Consider the following 20,557-nt stretch of genomic DNA (forward strand, 5'->3'; position numbering starts at 1 on the left):
ACCCCTAACCCCTGCCCCTGAAACTCTCTGCATAGCAATGTATATAATTTTTATTACAATTATTATTATAATTATAATATAAAATATTAATTAATTATAAAAATAATTATATTATTATTATTAAGTAATATACTGTATATACATTTTTATGAACATTTCACAATCCAATCAATTCCCAATGGATACAAAGTCCTGCCCATTTTTCCTTACTGAGTATATTGTTTGACATGGAAATGCATCATATAGAAGAAAAATGGACTGCTAATGCTTTATGTTGACTTACTGAGGTGTACAAAGTATTTTTCTGATAGTTATAAAAGCTGAGTTAGTGCATGTGGAGATTATTTACATCAATTTTCTATTGATTGATTTTTGGATTAGAAGTTACCAACCGTTGCGAGGACAGGCGTTGTGGAGTTGGATGTCAAGGGAGCAAGGTTTGCGTGTGACAGCTGTAGCCACTGACTCGTAAGGGTTGTCCTCATCCTCTGGTAAAAACACGTCCAGTGATGGAGAATGGGCAATTTCACCACATCGCTTGTCCTGCACAAACAACATGACAGAAATCAGAGTCTTTAGACAGACAGACAGATAAATAGACAGACAGACTAAATACTGTAGATAGATAGATAGACATATCATCTTGAAAAACGTAACTTTGTTCAAGTGTAAAAAAGACAGTCTGCATCCAATTGAGAGTTTCTCCCCATGAAGACAGACTGTTCTGTCTCGCGGGCACAATGACAGGGATAAACAGCCACCCATGACACCCTGCTCCATCATCTTCAGTGAAACATTGCCATCACCTCCTGCTGCCTGTTTGTCTTTATGGGTGCAACACGGCAGGCGTGTGAGGGCAACCATCCCTCAAAGTAAACATAGCACAGGACCCCATTGTCATCGCACTTATTTCCCATGAACCCCATCGATTTCTTCTCAGATGACTATTACTCTACCTGTCAGTCCCAAATCCTGCATCACCCAGAAAGCATTAGACACATCCATCATGCACTGGGCATAGGGGAAGGACGATTTATCACATGGGATTGAAAGAAAGACCTTTGTCTCCCTCTCTCTGTCTCTCTTCTGATGTATCTATGATACAGCTGTTCAGTTAATTCCATATAGACATTCAAGATCAGATCTTGGTTAAGAGTAAATTAAATCCTTCCATCATTCACTCTCCATACACACTCAGACACAGGTGGTTTAAAACACACACACACACACACACACACACACACACACACACACACACACATATATATATATATATATATATAAACGTGGTTAAATGTGTATTAACGTAGGTATGATTATTCATAACCACAGGACTAATTCGTCTACAGTCAAACTCAGTTCCTGGAGGGCCATAGCCCTGCAGAGTTTAGCTTCAACCCTAATTAAACACACCTGATCAGCTAATCAAGTCCTTCAGGCTTATTGAAAACTGCAGGTGTGTGTGTGTGTTGAAGCAGGGTTGGAGCAAAACTCTGTAGGGCTGTGGCCCTCCAGGAACTGAGTTTGACACCTGTGTGCTAGGGTGTTTGCAGGGTGGTTACTGTAGTCGCCTTCTCACAACTAGCTTTTTGTTTTTACGTTTTCTGTATGTGAGTGGTACTTGCCCTTGTAAAAGTCACCTCCATGATGCAATGGTGTTCTGGGTGGTTGCAAAGGTGTTGTTATGCGGTGGCTAGGGTGTTCTGGGTTAGCTAGATCAGCTAGATTTTGCATTTTTCCAAGTGGCATTACTAGATGATTGAGAGTGATGCTCGCCCATGCAAAAGTTGCCTCTATGATGGCAGATTGCTGTGGGTAGTTGCTAGGGCATTGCTAAGGTGTAGGTTGTTTACTAGGTTGCTACTATGGTGTTCATTGTGGTTACTAGGTGGATACTAGAGTGGTCTGGTTTGTTACCAGGACATTTATAGGTGACTGTGAGCGGTGTTTGCCCATTTAGAAGTCATCTCCATAATGCTAAGTTGTTTGTTATGGGTGGTTGCTAGGGTGTTGCTAGAGCGTTCAGGGTGGTTAATGTAGTTGCTATCTCCTAACTAGCTTTTTTGTACGTTTTCTGTATGTGCGTGTGTAGTGCTTTCCCTTGTAAAAGTTACTTCCACAACGCTAGAGTGTTCTGGGTGGTTGCAAGGGTGTTGCTAGAGTGTTCTGGGTGGTTGCTAAGGTGTTGCTAGAGGGTTCTGTGTGGTTAATGTAGTTGATATCTCATAACTAGCTTCTTTAGTAAGTTTTCTGTATGTGCATGTGAGATGCTTTCCCTTGTAAAAGTGACTTCCACAATGCTAGAGTGGAAGATTTTGTTGTTCATTCTGAAGCCATTATCTGTGCCTTTCCAAATAAGGTATTCGGTCACATCCCTAGTGGTTACTAGGCTGTTGCTAGTAGGTGGTTACTAGAGAATTGCTACTGTAGGTGATTGTAAGTGGTGCTTGCCTGAAGTCATCTCCATAATGCTAGGGCATTTGTTATGGATGCTTGCCAGGGTGTTACTAGGGTGTTCTGGGTGGTTACTGTTTCATAATTAGATTTTTAACATTTTCTGAAAATGTTGCTTACAAAAATCGCCTCAACGACACAACGGGGGTTCTGGGTGGTGGTTAGGTGGTTGTTTACTGGTCGAAAACAAAAAGTCCACCCGCAAGTTACATACTGAAGTTTAAAACTTATTGTTAGGAATGTGCCTTAGCAAATATTCATCTCAATGATCACATCAATTGTAAATGTTCTACTCTTTTCCCACTTCCTCTAATGATCGTTTTCCCCTCGCTTTTCAATTTAGCCACACTGAATAAAGCTCCAGTCAGAAAGCACAGAGGCCCTCCAGAGAGCCACATGGAGAAATCAACAGAGAAAATAATAGAGAGGCGAGAAAGAGAGAAAGACGGAGATAGATCAAAGCTGCGTTTACAAGAACTTATACTTTTGGACTTTCTGTGTCAGTTTTAATAGCGTGTATAGGGGCGGGACAGAGGAGTCAGGCACACGCCGAGGAAAATACTGAGAGAGCAGGAAAGAGGGGAAATGCACAGGCTTTGAATCAGTGGTTTCCTGCATCGTACGCTAGCTTGCACACGCTTGCACAGGAAACTACCCACTGGCAGAATAGAACGAGAAAAAACTACAGCAAAGTTGTGGATGGCAATCGTCATCCGCTGAAGTTAGTTATACTGCAGGTGAAATAATATGACTATGCAACATCATTTTTGCTAAACTAACCCTTATCCTGGAAGAAAACTTTAAGTAGTTTTAAAAAAAACTCAAATGTAATAAATTAATAATTAATAAATACATTTATATGTAATAAACAAACAACCAAATAAATGAATAAATATTAGTAATATCATAAATAATAATCGTGATAGTAAAAATAAACAATATATTAACAATAATAAGAAATAATATAATAAAATAAAATAGTTCAATATATAATTCTGTTGATAATCATTGAAAAAAAAAAATCTGTTTTGTCAGATTAAGATCTCTTCTAAGAACAATTTTGTCCCAAATCTATAAGCACATACACACACAAGAGTATAGAAGTTCAGTACCTGTTTATCTCTAGCAGATCCTGATTTCTTGACTGAATTTCAGCTCTTCAGCGTACGACCAACACGACCTCGCAGCGCCTGACTGTCCGAGCACACTACAACTCTTGTTCTCTTTCTCTTTCTCTATCTCTCTCTGACAGCAGAGACAGGAACTTCTTTTTTTTTTTTTATCAGAAAAGGAAGACTACACAACAAACAGAAACGGTTAAAGTCAGCAATTAGCATGCTGATATAGAGCAGCAGTTGCTAGACTCGGATTCAAATAGGAAATCTGCCCGGACGTCCCTCAGTCACGTCTACAATCTTCAGCCGCACATGTGACTGGGGCCTGACAGACTTTACTGCCAGCTTAACTCTTGTCTTCCTCCCTTTCTCATTCTCTTCTTTAATCAGCTCGTTTCGCTTTATTCCCTTTGGTTTTCTTCACATTTATCCAGAGTTCTGTCACTTCTGTCTCTCGCTATTTTCTCAGTTGATACAGTATCTGATCTGGATGGCCACTGTCATTTCCTGTGCTTTTCTAATCTGAGCTCTGCATATTTTGGAGGAGGACCCCACAGCATAAAAGGCCCTCAGAGACCTTCTCAGAACAGATAGAAGGATTGATATAAAGCAAGAGAGGGAAGATATGTTTGGTCATGTGCTTTAGAGGAGGGATTTGCATGCAGAGATGATACCAGTGGTGGGAAGGAAGGCTTACACAATTTTGTTGCAATATGCTTCACAGCGAGGCTTCATTATACACTGAACAAACAATAAGCGGGAAAATGAAGGCACTACAAATAAATAACATCAGCAAGATAAAGTAGCCTGTTCAAGACAGCCATTTTCTCACTAAAAGACTTCCAGCCAAAATAATCTCATTCTGCCTGATATATAATGGACTTGGTGCAAGAGATGATAGAAAGAGAGAGAAAACAGAGAGTTGGAGAGAGAGAATAAAGCATGAAAAGTGAAAATTAGCAAATTAAAGTGGCAATGATTTCCGACTTTCATAAAAATGCCTGACTACAGTTATTACCTTCTTCTATTAAACACCTTTGCAGATTTAGCACCTGCTCCCAATGTAACTATGAACTCTGTGATCCACTTTTGCTTCAGCACACCGGATGAGGTACATCTGCAGGTCAAACCCCAAAAGCTGAGAGGACTAGATGTTTTTTGTGAAAAGCCTGAACGGCTTTGTTTAGTCAGTGAATGGCTAACAAATCCAAAATTAACCTTTTGCCACACATGTTAATGCTAATTGGATTGAGAACATCGACTGTTATATAAAACAGTATTTCGCATTGTTCAATTGAAAATAAATCTATATTGTCGCCTGAAAAAATTTTCCCAAGTGTATTTGTGGCAAACAACACAGACTATTGTTATTCGTAGCATCACACATCTCTTTGTAAAAGACTATTTGTCACAAAACCCATTAAAACGTCAAGGTCAGGAAAAAATGGCAAAATTTGATTTTGTTATGGCAATAAAAGAAAAAAACCAGTTTGGGCTTTCTGGCAGACCTAATTAAATAACTTGAGTATGGCAGGTCTTTCATGTTTTGATGTATTTCCTACAAAATCAGGAAATCAGGAAAATATATATAATTGAAGGGATAAACAACAGCCAATAAGCTTTAGGTGCATTAATTGCATTAATTGTGAACTTTTGAAATGGCTTCAACACTAAGAGTCATAGACTGAAAAAAAAAAAAAATAATAAAAAAATAATAATAAAAAAAAAAAAAAAAAAATAATAATAAATTAAAACTTTTTTTTTTTTTTAAATAAAATAAAAAATAAATCCATATGCATGGCTTCAAAGCTACAGTAACAGGCATGGACTAAAAGCCCAAATTTTGATTTTCCTCTGAAGTAAAAGTATCTCTTTGATTAATTTAGCTAAAACTTAATTTTGGAACTAAGGGTGGGGCATCCTCGTTGTAGAGATCCTCTGATTGGACAAAAATCCGTCTGGTGCAGGATGAGTCATCAACAGTTGTATTCTGTTTTCCCAGAAGGGAAACAGGCATTAACTTTTATAAGTGAACTAAACTTTTAAAGAGAGAGAGTGACGAGCAAGTGACAAAATGGAAAAACAGGCAAAAAGCATGACAAATTAGGGAAAAACTTAGCTAATCAACCACACACACTCTGAGCAGATAGTCCATAAAGGGCCAGCAGGCAGACCGGAGGCATTTTGAGCTTTGAGTCCTCCTGAGAGCTTTCTTATGCAGGAAAACCCGTCATCACCTTATCATGCACATCCTGTACAGTCTAGGAGAAGTTAACATTCATTAGTTGCCCTAATTATCTCTCAGCACCTAGGAGGAAGTGCGGAAACCTTCTCGGTAGATCACAGTCACAGTCGGGGTTCTGAGATTTTAAACATGAGTCACGGATATACAAAAGAGATTATGCCACACTGTGGGAGAGGAGGAGGAGGACGATGAAGATTAAAACAAATATGACGGAGGAAACATTTAATGCAATCACTCGAGGGACCCTGCTGCTTTGGAATAACTACAGTCAAGGCTTTCCTTTATATTTATACGGTATGACAAAAGCGCCAGCGTGAGTAATCCGAAAGCTTAACAACGATGATTTCCAACGTGGAGAGTCAGAGACCGCGTAAATGCTCACCAAGAACAGCAGAGGTAATGATGGTGGTCGTTCATTCAGTTTTAATGCCACACAAAATTGGTATCAAGAGAACTGCACAAACATAGATAGGAAGGAAGCACATGAGAAAATGGCATTGTGTCTTGTCGCTTGGTGGTAAATAACTTTTATTACTGAAATCACTCCTAAAACAAGTTTATGTTTTTTATAAATCATCCACTAATAAGAAGTTCATGTTGAATCCAGCTTTATGAAGGCTGTATATTTATATGCAGTAAAGCCCGTTCTCACTCAATCTCTTGTATATGGCTTTAAACGGCTCATAAAATACAACCAGTCGTTTAGGATTCTTATCCCATCACTGTTTTCAGAGTGATCTATTAAACACAGGGAGCGGCTCCTAAATCACACTGGGCAGTTAGTGAGACCATAGGGACATACGTTTCCTCTAATACAAGCGCTCACACACACATATAACGCCAATCTGCTCGATTAAAATGGACAATACACATGAAAAACTTCACTTCCCAGAGCACTTCATTAGCTGTAATTTTGTGGCTTTGCAAAGTCATTGGGCTGGACAAGACCAACCAAATTCAGCAATGAAATGCCAGAATTGAGCCATAATCCATGCTGTATGCAAACTGAGGATAACAATAAATGAAATTATCTGAACAACAAAAAGCAACCTCAGACTAAAACCACCAGTTAATCATTATATATATAGGTCGGTAAGATATAACTAATTTATACAACTGATAACTTGAATATATTTTAAAATGTCATTATCCTTTTAATGCTGAATTTTCAGCATCATTACTCAGTGTTACATGATCCTTCAGAAATCATTCTAATATGATGATTTACTGCTCAAGAAACATTTATTATCATCAAAGTTGAAAACACTTTAAATGTATTTCTGCCTAATATTTTTGTGGAAATGATGATACATTTTTATTAGGATTTTTTAATGAATAAAAATTTCAAAAGAACAGCATTTACTGTATTTGTATCTTGGAACATTATAACAGTGTCTTTACTGTCACTTTTGATCATTCTGAATAAAAGTATTAATTTCTTTGAAGTAAAATAATCTTACTGACCCCAAACTTTTTAACTGTAATGTATATAAAAAAATTTATTATATAAATGTACTGTATGATAAGAATGCTTATTATTGTAAGCATAAGTTAACATTGCCTATAATTTGCTCTCAAAAGAAATACTTTCTTCATGAAGAACAAACAAAATCCCTAAGCCTAAAAAATGCGGTGTATTAAAGTAAAAAAAAAAATATATATCATAAATCTTTAGCATAAAGTGTGTTTCAAACCCCCACACAGCACTTTTGGGTCATTTACGTTCAATTATATTGTAGTCCTAATCTAAAACGGGTCTTTTCCAGGGAGCGAAAACAATCTGAAAATGTCACAAAAGAATATCTGTTTGTAAACAGTAATTTCATCTGCAGAGAAAAACATTGCAAAGCAGATGCTACAGATGGGAGCGCTTACTCTGGTCTGAAATCACAAGACGTTTTCAGCATAAACATGAAAAGCATGTTTGCTGACTGCAGCACTTGGATTAGAGGCGGGGGAAAAAAGTGCAAACCATAGAAAACAAACAACACAAATGCACAGGCCAAGATTTAAAATATGCAAATGTATGACGTAACAGGGAAAACAAAAACAAGAATGGATAGAAAAATAATAAAAGAGAGGCAGAGGAATGCTGGAGAGCAGCTTGAATGAGAAAGCAGATGCTGATACCCAGTGTCTCTCTCTCTCTCTCTCTGTCTCCGGATGTTTTCTCTGGATGTTATTGCGCAGTGCTGTGACGCACCTGTTTTGATGGAGACTCAGATCTGTCAATTGAGAAGTGGGTGGATATCCCACGCCTTGCACTTTATGAATTCTGTGTTTCCTAGCAACTACGAGAACCCTTCAGAAATCCGTGTGCATCTCTCTCCCTGCGGAGGAGAGCCAGTGACGGAGTTCAGGATTGGTTTGCGGGGTGCAGAAGTATGACTCGCAGTCCAAGGAACCCCAACTTGGAGCTTGAGTCTACCCTCCCCCACCTTCACTATCCCTGTTTCCATGGTAGCGGTAGGTCTCCTCACATGGCGCAGGTGGGCGGATCAGCGTGTGACACGGTTACACTTCCTGTGGGATAATTAGACTTCCTGTCTGAGGGATGGGAATCCCTCTTGCTCATTCTGGCATTATGAAAGCATCCTAAACATCAATCCACTCAACATTTCCACATTTATCTTTTCATCCACAATCAGAATTTAAGATAAAAAAGTCTTTGAAGATTTTTGCGGTTAGTTGGCTAAGATTCCCATAACAACGTGCCATGACTTTCATACCTGATTCATCTTGCATTTTGCCATGAGAATGACTATAAATCAATATGAATATAAAACTTTACAATGGGGTCCACTTTAATTCCCATTTATGGGTCCACCGATCATTTTTGTGAAAGAAATTAAAATAAAATGTTAAACAAAAATACAAAAAATAAATATGCCTCATAAAGTATGCTAATACATTAAATATAAATAATAAATAAATTATTATTAATAATATTAATATACAAATATAAAAAATATATTTTTTAAATAAGAAATATAAATCAGTTCATAATTAGATAGATAGATATAGATTTAGATTTTTCTAAAATATATTTTTCATTTTTTAAATATATTTTAATATTTTATTTATTTATTTATTGCATTTATATAAAAACATAGAAATTAAGAATGCATCAAAAAGCATGTAAATCTATAAAATAAATAGGAATAAATTAAATAAGAAAAATGTATAAATGAAAAAAAATGGACTGATTGATTTCATTGACTACTTTATGACAAGTGTTAGGGAAAGTTAATTTTAAAAGTAATATTACGTTACTTCTCCATTACTTTTTCTCACCTGGGTTGAACTTGCTTGTTTGTTTTTTAATAACAGAAAAAAGTTCTATTTTTGGCAAATGTAAAGGCCCTTTCACACCAAAAGTTAAATAAATACGTCTGTACAGTAACTTTTTCAGATGTGCTGCAATTCTGGATTGCAGAAGAATAGAAAACAGGACAACACTCTTACACACTAATTTACACACACACAAATGTGATGTTTAGCTAAAGTCATTTTTGCTTTTTCAAATGGTTGAATTGGATAATCAAAGATCATCAACAAAAACACTGGATAATAAAGTGAGATTAAATACATAAAGTATATTTGTGTTATTTAACATTTAATTATTGTAGGTTTGCATAATATAAATAAACTTTTCATTTTGAGGAATTTGTTTTTGTTCAAGTGAGATGAGTATGCTCACATTTAATCTAGAATACAATATCCATCATGTTCACACAGCGCACACAACGCCTCGCACTTACACCTGGTTTCTCTCAACATGGAGACAGGAGAGATGTCAGTAAATAAATGAGAAAACAAAATAAATTGTGTTACTTATTTGAAAAAGTAACTTTACTAGTTACTTGAAAAAAGTAATCTGATTACATAACTTGCGTTACCTGTAATTACCCCAAACATGATTGATACATTTCTTTATTTATCCACTAAGGAGTCTGTGGCAGCACAGTAAAGAAAGGACGTTGTGTGTACCTGAGAAAAGCCCAGGTTTCTGCAGCCGTTGCAGGGAGTGAGCGCCTCCCACAGGCCTGATGGTCCGCAGCTCTTTTCCTCCTCTTCCATCGCTGGGGGCAACGGGGGTGTGGGACGCTACAGCCAGGTGGAGAGATACATACAGTTACATACAGATCTCAGCTCATGCCAACATAACACAAGATTAAGATAAGACAGAGACGGTATTAAAGAGACGGACCACTCAGAGAGAAACGAATGGGAGAAATCCTAAAACACTGAGTATGCTGGATATATGCTGCTGCCTTATACTGTACCTAAATGAGCCAATCAACAATTTGTTAGAGGAATCAGTCTAGATTAGCTCTTTTGGAGCCAAATAAGCTACATTTTGAATAAACTTTCGTTAGATTTTATTGCTGATTTGTTATTGAAACAATCTTGACAAACTGTTTTGGACATTCCTCATTCAAGTAGATAGGATCTGTTATGTACAGAGACACTTGAACCAACTCGTTCGCTCGCAAAAAAAACATTTTCCGAGCGAACTCAAAGTTTCTCGGGGAAAGCAAAACATTTGCGAGAGAATGGAAAAGCATTGACGAATAATTTCTCCCATCTCAATTTTTTTTACATTTTTTTTTTAACCATGTCCCTTTAGGAGCTCCGTAGTTCTGTACAAATGTGAACTGACTTAATTTGATAGGACTTATGATAAGTGTCTTTCTCTGTTTCACTCTATATTCCAACATGAACACTTGCTTTGCTTGTCTGTGACTTTTAGACCGTTTTTTCTGTGACTTTTAGACTTTATAAAACATGACTCATGATTTAAACATGTGACAATCATAGTCTGACTCTCAATGACCCATTTTGTCTGATTCTTTTCCTAAGGTTTTTGTGACTCCAGAACTCATGTAGAAACACATTCCTAGTACCTTGTAAAATATACAAGTATCATACACAAACATGATGTGTATTTAATTTGTATACGATACTAGTATGTGAAACAATGATCATGTGCTTCAAATATTTGCTTTCCTGTAGCTCATACAGCAGTTCATGGGTTAGATTCCCGAGAAAAGTAAGAACTAAAAAAAGGGTAAAGTGTACCTTGAAAGCAATGTAAGTTGCACTGGATAAAAGAAACTGCCAAATGCATAAATGTAAATGTAAATATGCAAGGGGAAAATAGCTGAATAATTCCTTTGACATAAGCAAAATATTTAATTTTTAATTAGATGATGCGGTTTAAAATAAAATGCTGCATGTATGGCCAGTAAATGTTAGCAGAACCCCTTTATAGATGCTGGAAACCCTTCAGTCAAGTCTTGGGAGTTTTTGACATGTGACTGGAATCGATCGGAAGAGTGTTTGTGTGCGTGCGTGTCTTTGCTTGTTTATCTGGGCTCTGCAGGCATTGACTGATTGACCCGACACAAACACGTTTAATTGTATCGATCAAACAAACGCAGTGGAGTATACCGTGATCCAGTGGTCACTGCGACAGATCTTCAGCAAATAACCATTAAATAACGTTCTTGCACACTTTCCTAATGCACAGTTTATCTGTCCCTTATATAAAGTAAAATTCACTCCCTCAGCCAGCAGTGTGATGAAGCAACATCAAAAATAAGATTCTGTTTGTGTTAAATAACGTCAGTGATTAAATCTGGGGCTGTTTAGAGCTATAAATATATATTTATGAGATTATATAAATTGAAGGGATACCCAGCACTGCACCCAGTGTTTAGTTCTGTGTTCCCTCTGCTGGCCAGAGTGAGATACTGCATCAACAGTGAAAATCTCATTAGGATCTCTTGAATATTGATATTGATCGATTGACGTGACTGATTTCATTTTCTTGGAAAACAGAAATATTTTTGATATTTTAGAGGGATGTATTCAGATTAAACGTTTCTAATCATTGTGTAAAACCTGTTCAAAAACCACCAAAAAGCCATGAACTGGACTGTCTTTTCTTCACAAGCACACCTTGTTTATTCGAGTGAGAGTGCCGTTGCGTTCCTCGTCAGACAGCCGCCCACTGCCGAAGCTCTCCATGGACTGAGAGTGAGAAGAGATGGTCTGACAAAGCTCCTCAAAGGAGCAATCCTTATCACGGCAGATCTTTATTTCATTCAGCAACTTGGACAACTCCCCTGTTACTGCATCATCTACAAAGGAAAGGAGAAAGAGGGAGAGAAAATTCAAACTATGAATTTAAATTAATTTAAAAGTACTGAGTTTAGGGTGAAACAGAGGAATACATTTTTTTTTTCTAAATTACTTAGAAGTTATTATTTCTTAGTTAAATATAAATCTTTTTTTATATACATTTTTACAATTATATATACAGTATATATATATATATAGAGAGAGAGAGCGAGAGAGAGAGAGAGAGAGAGAGAGAGAGATAGTAATTTTACTTTATTTCATATGTATATTATTTTACTTTCTACTCCTTATGTATCATTTTTTTTATTACTATTACTTACAAATAGCTGTCTGCAATAGCGCAAACACTTCAGCAATAAAAAGTACAGTGGTAACACTTTACAATAAGGTTAATTTATTAAACATTAAAGTATTATCTAACATGAACTAACCATGAGCAATACATTTGTTACCGTTTTTGTTAATCTTTGATAACGTTAATGTTAACACTTTATTTTGATGGTCCCTTTTGAACATTCTGTGGACTATAAGTAACTTTGCAACTACATGTCAACTAACTGTCATTAGAGTATTAGTAGATTGTCTGTTTATTATCTGCTAACTCTTTATTGTGATGCTCCTCCAACAGACATTATACTGACTATAAGTAACTTTGCAACTACATGTCAACTTATTCTAACCCAAACCCTACCAGTCTAATACTCTACTAACACTCTAATGAGAGTTAGTAGACATGGTGGTGTAACGTTACTTATAGTCAACAGAATGTGTTAAAAGGACCATCAAAATAAAGTGAAACCTAATAAAGTATTAGTAAATGTTGAAATTAACATTAACAAAGATTAACAAATGCTGTATAAGTGCAGTTCATTATTAGTTAATGTTAACTAATATAGTTAACTACTGTTAACTAATGAACCTTATTGTAAAGTGTTAACAGAACAGTTTTGTCACATCAAATTAGCACAATATAATAAAATACAATTTAAATTGATTGCATTTATGGAATGTATCATGCCACCAAAAGCACATCAAATTTCTCTGTAAGGGCTTTTAAATAAATGTTTACTTATAGAGCATTCATTGCGAGAGCCGACCTATTTATTTTTATCCTCTTGTCTGTTTTTCAATATTTAATCGGGGACAAATGCTTGTTTTCTGGCACCGACTCAGTGTGCTGATGTGTGCTAACAGTAATTTTGTGGTTGGCAGACTCTCGGATTTACCTGTTATCCTTACCAAAAATGCTACTCCAGCTGGAACGAAAGACGCACATCCAGCAGTAAATTAGAGCACAAAAGGGAACGAGTGAGACTGCGCTGCAACAACTGACCACTAGGGGCGCTGCTGACTGCACTTTCTTCGTAATGAACATCCACTACTCAAAACATATACTCATTTATGTCACTATTTGTGTTCCTGTTATGAAAATACTAAGCAAAATAAGATTATTCTTAATTAAAAACAATGTTTAAGTGATTTAGGCGTTCAAACATAGGATTAAACAGTAAAATATTTGCTAGGAAAAAAAACAAAGCAGCAGACAACGTGCTGTAATACTATCCCTTGACCACTGGGTGTCGCACTGCACTCTAAAATACATGAAAGTGACAGCAGTCATGATGAGCGGTAAGCATCTGGATGAGTCCGTCTACTTTTAAACATTTAAGTGTTAAAATAGTGTATTGTGGTTTTGATTGAATGTATTAAGAACATTGCAGTTTTCACTGATCTGATAATCACACATACTTTTATGCCGCAGAGACGGGGAGGGCACTGGTGAGGGTACTGATGTGCGTGGCGTTGGTATTGGGCGCTGCCGTGCTAAATCTTCATGGAAATTCCCTCTGTCACAATCTGACATCATATAATCTAGAGAGACAGAGATAAATTCATTTATAGTGCACAGATAAACACAACCACAAAAGTACATTGACATGTGCAAGGTTGCTCAGTTTTAGGACAGCATTAAGGGATACAGATGAGGGGTTGAAATGTCAAAACAGGCAAAACCGAAATCATTCTCTTGTTCTTCGGGGGGAAAAAACACCTTAGGTTGGTGAAAACCAAAATGTGCTGCTGTAATTGCAGCTCTAAACAACTATAGGCTACACAAGCCACATGATAACCATGAAAACAACAATAGTTTCAGACTCCCGTCAAAGACTGAAGATTATAAAACCACAGCAAGCGTGAGTTTGAGATTCCTTCACTCCGGGGAATCGGGTTCATTGACCACACAGAGACAGGGAGGAGAACTTTAATGTTGCCTCTGTCCTATAGGATGAAGGGTGATTTAGACTTCACATGTGTCCAAAGAAGACATTTTCGAGCAGTAACAGTCCTAAACTCCCAGTTTCACAACCCTCAGAAATGTATAACGCTGGGAATAAAGTGGATGGAAACAACAAGTGAGCTAAAATGAATTTAATTTAAAAACCAGATAACCACATCTTATTATTTTACGAGGGTGTGTTTTTGAAAGCAGAGATGGAACATTGGGTTCAAACACCCAACGTCTCTTGTGCTGTATGATAAACTCTGCTGGAAAGAATGAGTTTAGTTGGATCAGTACATGAAGGAAGATGGAATCAGACTTCAGAATCATCCAAGATATTATAATACTGAAAATGGCCTAAAGTCGTAATAATACGTGTATAACAAAGTAATAAACATGTAATAACTCCAAGATTTCATACATACCTCAACAAAATGAGTAAGGACTCAGTATTGGTGGTATTTGTGGTTGGTGTTTTGGCATAAAATATTTCAAGGAACAAGGATTTCTCACACGTACTAAACAACCATTGTTCTCAATCTAACACAAACTTCCTGAAACGAACTTTTATCAATCTGCAAGCATCCGCCTTCTGATCTCCACCAGGAACGCGCTCCCTCATCAGCTTGTGCCTCGTGTGTGCGAGTGTGCTTGTGTATTTAATGGCTTTTTTTGCTTTAAAAAAGTTAATGCGTTTGAGAGTAAGTCTGGCAAGTGCTTTACCTTGTATGAGAGAAGCAATTTGTTGTGATTTCTGAGACGGATGTTCTCTCAGTACGTCTAGAGCAGTTCTTCCCTGGCAATCTCTGATGTTGGCATCAATCCCTGAGAAAAAAATGTATAAAGAAGAAGAAAAAAGGTTAATTTTTCTTAATTTGTATCTTCTTTTTTCCGCTAATTTGCTTATTTAAAAAAATAGTTTTAGTGTATTACATTATTTAATTTATATTTTAATGTTTTTTTTTATTTTATTATTCCTGATAAAGCAACACCACAAAACTGTTCCATCTGCCTATAATGGCACGACACTTAATTAGAAAATACAACAAGTGAACTGTGGTTAGCTGTTTTATATGTCAATTAGATGGCTGCGTCTTGTTTAATTAAGAGGTGCTTTTTGACAGAACACAGTGAACATGATCCAAAGTGAAGCTTGAGATATTCATTTAAATATGAAAATTAATTTTATTGAGAATTCATTTGACTTTTTGCACATTTAAAGTTTCAGTTTAGTTTTCAACCAGTTTAGTTTTTGTTTGAACAAAAATATACATATAAATGAGATATTATTAAATATTTTTAATATATATATATATTTTTTTATGGAAATGATATTAAATCATTTTATTTGATTGGACTTCTTCCCATAAACCCATTTAAAAAAAACACACAAAAAACAATTTTCCCAAAATATAACTTTCCATTACAATAAAACTATGACAGAGTGATTACACCGCCCTTTCCCTATACAACAAGTTCCGCAATCTCCAGTTCCTGTTCCACAGCTGGCACACTGACAAGGGAAGCTGTTAGGTCACAGGTCACACAAGTAGTTTAAACAAACCATGGCCGTGCAACATCCCCATCCCAACCCCACACACATGCACTTCCCCAAGACATACCTGAGTCAAGCAGTAGCTGAACTACATCCATCTTTCCGAAGAGAGCGGCTTCGTGGAGAGCGCTTCCTTTCTCTGTCTAGGGATAGAAAGATTTGAAGTCAATATTTTAAGCCTAAATGCCTCGCATTAAGAAGTAAACGGCAGTAATACACTATGGCGTCATTACTACTTGCAGTCTATCAGCCGTCTACTGGGGCGACTGGCAGGGTGTTTTATATCACGCTAACTGTGAAGACCTTAACTACACCCAATTTAGCTCTGGAAACATTTATTCAGTGTACTACAATTAACTACAATGGCGCTGTGAATTTATGAGGCTGACTGACGGGAGCTTGAGAGGGAAAGAAACGGGCAAATTAGACCGAGCGGCAGTCGAGACAGATTACGAGAGCTTCTTGCGCTGGTGAGTGTGGTCATTTTAATAGGCCAACGGGAGACCGAACACGATACCAAATCGGCCCTCTCCGGCCTTCATTAGTTCAGAGGCATCTGTACAACTCAAGTGCTTGCTCTTCTCCCTGTATTCCCTCAATGGATGTGATGATGCAATACACATTAAACAAGAACTACGGGGACTCACTGTAATACTTAATCCTGCACCTCATATTGCTGCAAAATCAGCACTGACCTTCTGCAAGGCAGTCTGGGAGAGCCAAAACTACTCTTTTTCTTAATAGTCCTGATAGATCATGTTAAGTTTAAGTCTTTGTAACCTTACCAACAGGGCATTCTTACCATCCGTATGTGCTTTAAAAAAAAATCACGTACATGTCTAATGAACGTCTTTGGCCGCTGTATAGTTTCTATGTTTCTTGCAATAAGATTGTGGGTTCTAGGATGTTAGGAATGCTAAAAATCTGATTTGGTGTAAAGCCAATTTTCTAGGTCAATTTCAAATCAAGTGAGGGCGCTGCAAATTTCTGAACTGGAACTGCTTTTGGGATGGTCTCATTGGTCAACAGATGTCTACGTCACAGTCTTGCAGAAAAAAAAAAAAAAAGAGAGATTTTTCGCTTTCATACCCATTTAAATTTTTATATATAGGATCTAGGGATATGCACCCTAAGGGACGTTCACATACAGTAGAATATGTTATTACATTACACTGCACTCTTCGCCATTGTTTTCCACTCGTGTTTTGTGTCTTGTGCAGCTTCTCGTGCGGCGTTCTAAAAATGTGTCGCAAGTTAAAAGAAGTTCAACTTTTAAAAAACGCATCTCGAGACATTGTGTTTTTTCTACTCCAACACCCTGTGTCTTGTGTTTTTAAATGCAAAAACAAGTTCTGTGTGAATGGAAGAAGCTTGTGTCTCAAGACCCCAGAGTTTCTGTTCCATTCAGTCGGGCTGGTCGTACTGTTCTTGATCACAAGAACGCATCCTGTGAACGCCCACGAGTCTGCTGAAAGTTCTTAGAAAGAAGTTGAAAATGAGGCAAACACACACGAGGTTACATAAAAAGAAGACTATAAATGTAGTGCTGGTACACTGTCGGAAGAAATGTGGAAAAACTTTGTACCTTTAGGAAACCTAAATATTGTGAGTCTTCGGATACTAATATGCATTCTTTAGATATTCATTCTTTAGATAAGGCACAAAAGTGTGTGTTTGAGTGTTCAATTTTTTACAATTAAGGATACAAACGTAAAGCTTACATAAAGTTTCGCCTTTAAAACATACAGAGCTCACATCAACTGTGATTACTTACACAGAGAAAACCCACAAAATAGTCGCAGATAATACATTCATCCTTGAACCTGAGGTTAAAGTCCAGTCCAGATCACTGAATAGTCCAGAACTACTAAAAAGTTGTGAATGAGGCTTAATCCTGAATGAGCATGGTAAATACTGCAGAGCGCACTGTTCTTCGGAAAGTTTAAACTCAGAATTCAGTGCGTTTCGGGATGAGCAGCGAGTGCACCCACAACGGGACAGGAAGTCCCCCCCTCCTCTGAATGAGGACCACTTCCTGTCCGGTTTCCCATGGCGATTAGCTATTGATGTCACCAGGAGGAGGAAATCGATTCACTCTCACTGTGCTTCCAGGAATTGAGAAGCAGTGAAAAGATTGCCTTCATCTCTCTTCCTCACTGTTCTCCTTCAGCACTGACCCAGTGTCTTTCTCAGAGGAAAGATGGAAGACTAGAGAGAAATGCATCATAAAAGATTCACTCATTCACCCCTGTGATCCAACATTCCTTGTTAACCTGGGAATACATTTTGTTATATTTTTGTTGTGTTTTTCTCATCGACATTTCATTTGTCCAAAATTCAGCTTATAATGAATGCGTATTAAACATCAAACATCAGTTCTCATTCACAGTGGACAGACACATTGTAACTAGCACTCTTTGTTGCACCTTACAGTGTTAAAATATGAATGTTCAAATAATACTGTATCTTTCATTGAGACAGGAGACAGCGAGGGACAGAGGAAGGGGAATCCGTGCTTTCTGAGATCAAAGCTTCCTCTGATCATCCTCTCTCACACACACAACACAGAACCATTCAAACACAGACAATTCAGCAGCTTTCCGTCACACACACACACAAAATGACAAAATGCAGTTTCTATACAAACAGTGTTGTAGTTTAACAACCACATATCTAAAAAGAACAGAGACAAAACCCTTATTTTAATAAACCTTTCATACACATAATTATTTGTTTCATACTAACAATGATACATTTACTATTCTCTGTCTAATCCTAAATTGTTTTCAAAGGAATTCATCCTAAGGAATTTATTTTTCCTTGTACATTTTTTATTAATGAATTGTTTTTACAATTGAGGGCGTTCCCAGATGTCCTCAAATATTCCCAAAGGGAAGGTTTGTACGATTTAGGGTCACTTCTTGGTACAAAATATGTCCCTAAAGTATAACATAAGTAAACACACACCAGGGAAGCCTGAGGAAACCCTGGATTGAGAACAGAGTGTTCCTCTACTGCGTTTCACTTACTCTCACAGCTAGATGAATTATTCATCCATTTGAGCCCTTAAACCATTCACACACTCTCTCTCTCACACACACGCAAATGAGCACGACAAATACAAAGTTCTGTTATAAAACTCTAGATGGCGCAGGCTCATAAGTCCTTATCCCAATCTAATTGCAATTACATCATTATCTATAGCAGTGGTTTTCAAACTTTTTCAAGAGCGACCCTTTTTTTTTTTTTTTTTTTGACGCGACCCATAGGCCTATATAGGCCTATTCTTAAGCCTTTTCTTAGCAACCGCTTTTGATGACGCACGTGGCTTATCCGTGACGCGATCGCAACGCAAAGTTGATTCTGCACTCTTTTGATCTAGCTAAAGCTACAGGGATGCTAATTAACCGGTTAACCATTAACCATTGTAAGAATTTTAACCAATTAATATAGCCTACTATCGTTTGATGTATGCTTAAAAAATTCACTAAAATATTCCACAACAAATCCTTTAAATTGAATGATATTCAGAACAGAACAAGAATGAAAAAAAATATCTATAAACAAGCCAAAACGAAATAATTTCGTTGGGCTCACCTAACTCTCTCATTCGAATACATTTTTTTTTCCATATTCGCGATTTATTTGGATGCTAAACTATTATTTATTATAGGCTTCTAAGAAAAAATGAAAATGATTATCCCCCCAAATTTTTAATATTTATTAGGCTTCAAAAAATATAAAAACTTTTAATTTAAGTGAACTTAAAACAAACCTTACATAAACCCATTATAAATGTCATATTTACCTGTGCCTTTCCTGTCTAACAGATATGAAATATACAGAATTTGGATAAGGTTATCAAAACATTCCGCACTGCATAAATTATAAACTAAATATAGAGAAATCCGTATTAAAGCTACACGCATTCTTTAGTCAAGAGCTGTTAATAATTTTCTCAGAGAATTAGCTGCTGCCACTTTAGGACCAGCCACAGCTGACGATCTCACGCATCCCATTCTCTCACTACTCTTTACTTTCATTTAAGATTTTATTTAACTCATTTAAGACTGTTCTTGTGAGGATACTCGACAAAACTGACATTTTGGCATACATGTGTGTTGTTCGTTCTAGCGCGAAAGAGAACTTGATACTGGCGCGCGTCTATCTGTGGGTCGTGTGTATGTGTGTGTGTCAGGAGGACATTTACTGACAGCGCGTTCTCTTTTGTCTTGTCGCGCATGAATGGTTTAAAAGCATTTGCATGAATAAGAGCGGGATCATATAACGATAGCTTAGTCACCTGTTGTTGTTTCTGACGTTTCATCGCCTGTGCCGCAACCGCGATACCACGGAGGAGCAGGACGGAGCCTATATCGATGCGCGCGCGTCCGCGTCCGGGAACATCGCGTGCCGTCTCGGTTTTCTTTCCGTCAACTTGTTTGTGAGGCGCCGCGCCTCACAGAAATGGACCAAACTCAGTTGTTTAAATAGCCATATTTCGCGTGTTTCTTTTATATAGGCCTATAGACTATGGTTTTATGAAAACAAATTTTGTTTTTTAATTTAATTATATTTTCCTTAAATAATCCTGGCGACCCATTTTTTAAGTCTCGCGACCCACCCGAGGGTCGCGACCCAGGGTTTGAAAACCACTGATCTATAGGGCACAGCTGATTGGTAGCCAATGAGCGAGCTGCTCAACATTTAAATTCTTGCCTATTGTTTGCTGTAGCAGTTTGCAGTGCGCTTTCAGAAACCCT

The 20,557-nt window shown here is 37.1% G+C and overlaps 1 protein-coding gene across 4 annotated transcripts in view; it reads right to left on the reverse strand.

Moving 5' to 3' along the window:
- Positions 1 to 20,557, reverse strand: part of anks1b (ankyrin repeat and sterile alpha motif domain containing 1B) — a 174,912-nt gene that overhangs the window by 99,632 nt on the left and 54,723 nt on the right. For 3 of the 4 annotated variants that reach the window (XM_082167784.1, XM_082167783.1, XM_082167782.1), the window contains exons 5-10: positions 15,862 to 15,937; positions 14,963 to 15,064; positions 13,711 to 13,833; positions 11,779 to 11,960; positions 9,805 to 9,921; positions 393 to 543 (exon numbers count right to left, since the gene is read on the reverse strand). In XM_082167784.1, the coding sequence (XP_082023910.1) occupies positions 393 to 543; positions 9,805 to 9,921; positions 11,779 to 11,960; positions 13,711 to 13,833; positions 14,963 to 15,064; positions 15,862 to 15,937 (751 nt within the window). Of the gene's footprint in view, positions 1 to 392; positions 544 to 9,804; positions 9,922 to 11,778; positions 11,961 to 13,710; positions 13,834 to 14,962; positions 15,065 to 15,861; positions 15,938 to 17,568; positions 18,043 to 20,557 lie in introns of those variants that run through there. The other variant, XM_082167785.1, reaches the window with a different exon arrangement.

The sequence above is a fragment of the Leuciscus leuciscus genome, assembly GCF_965113295.1.
Source record: "Leuciscus leuciscus genome assembly, chromosome: 4".
NCBI lineage: Eukaryota > Metazoa > Chordata > Actinopteri > Cypriniformes > Leuciscidae > Leuciscus > Leuciscus leuciscus.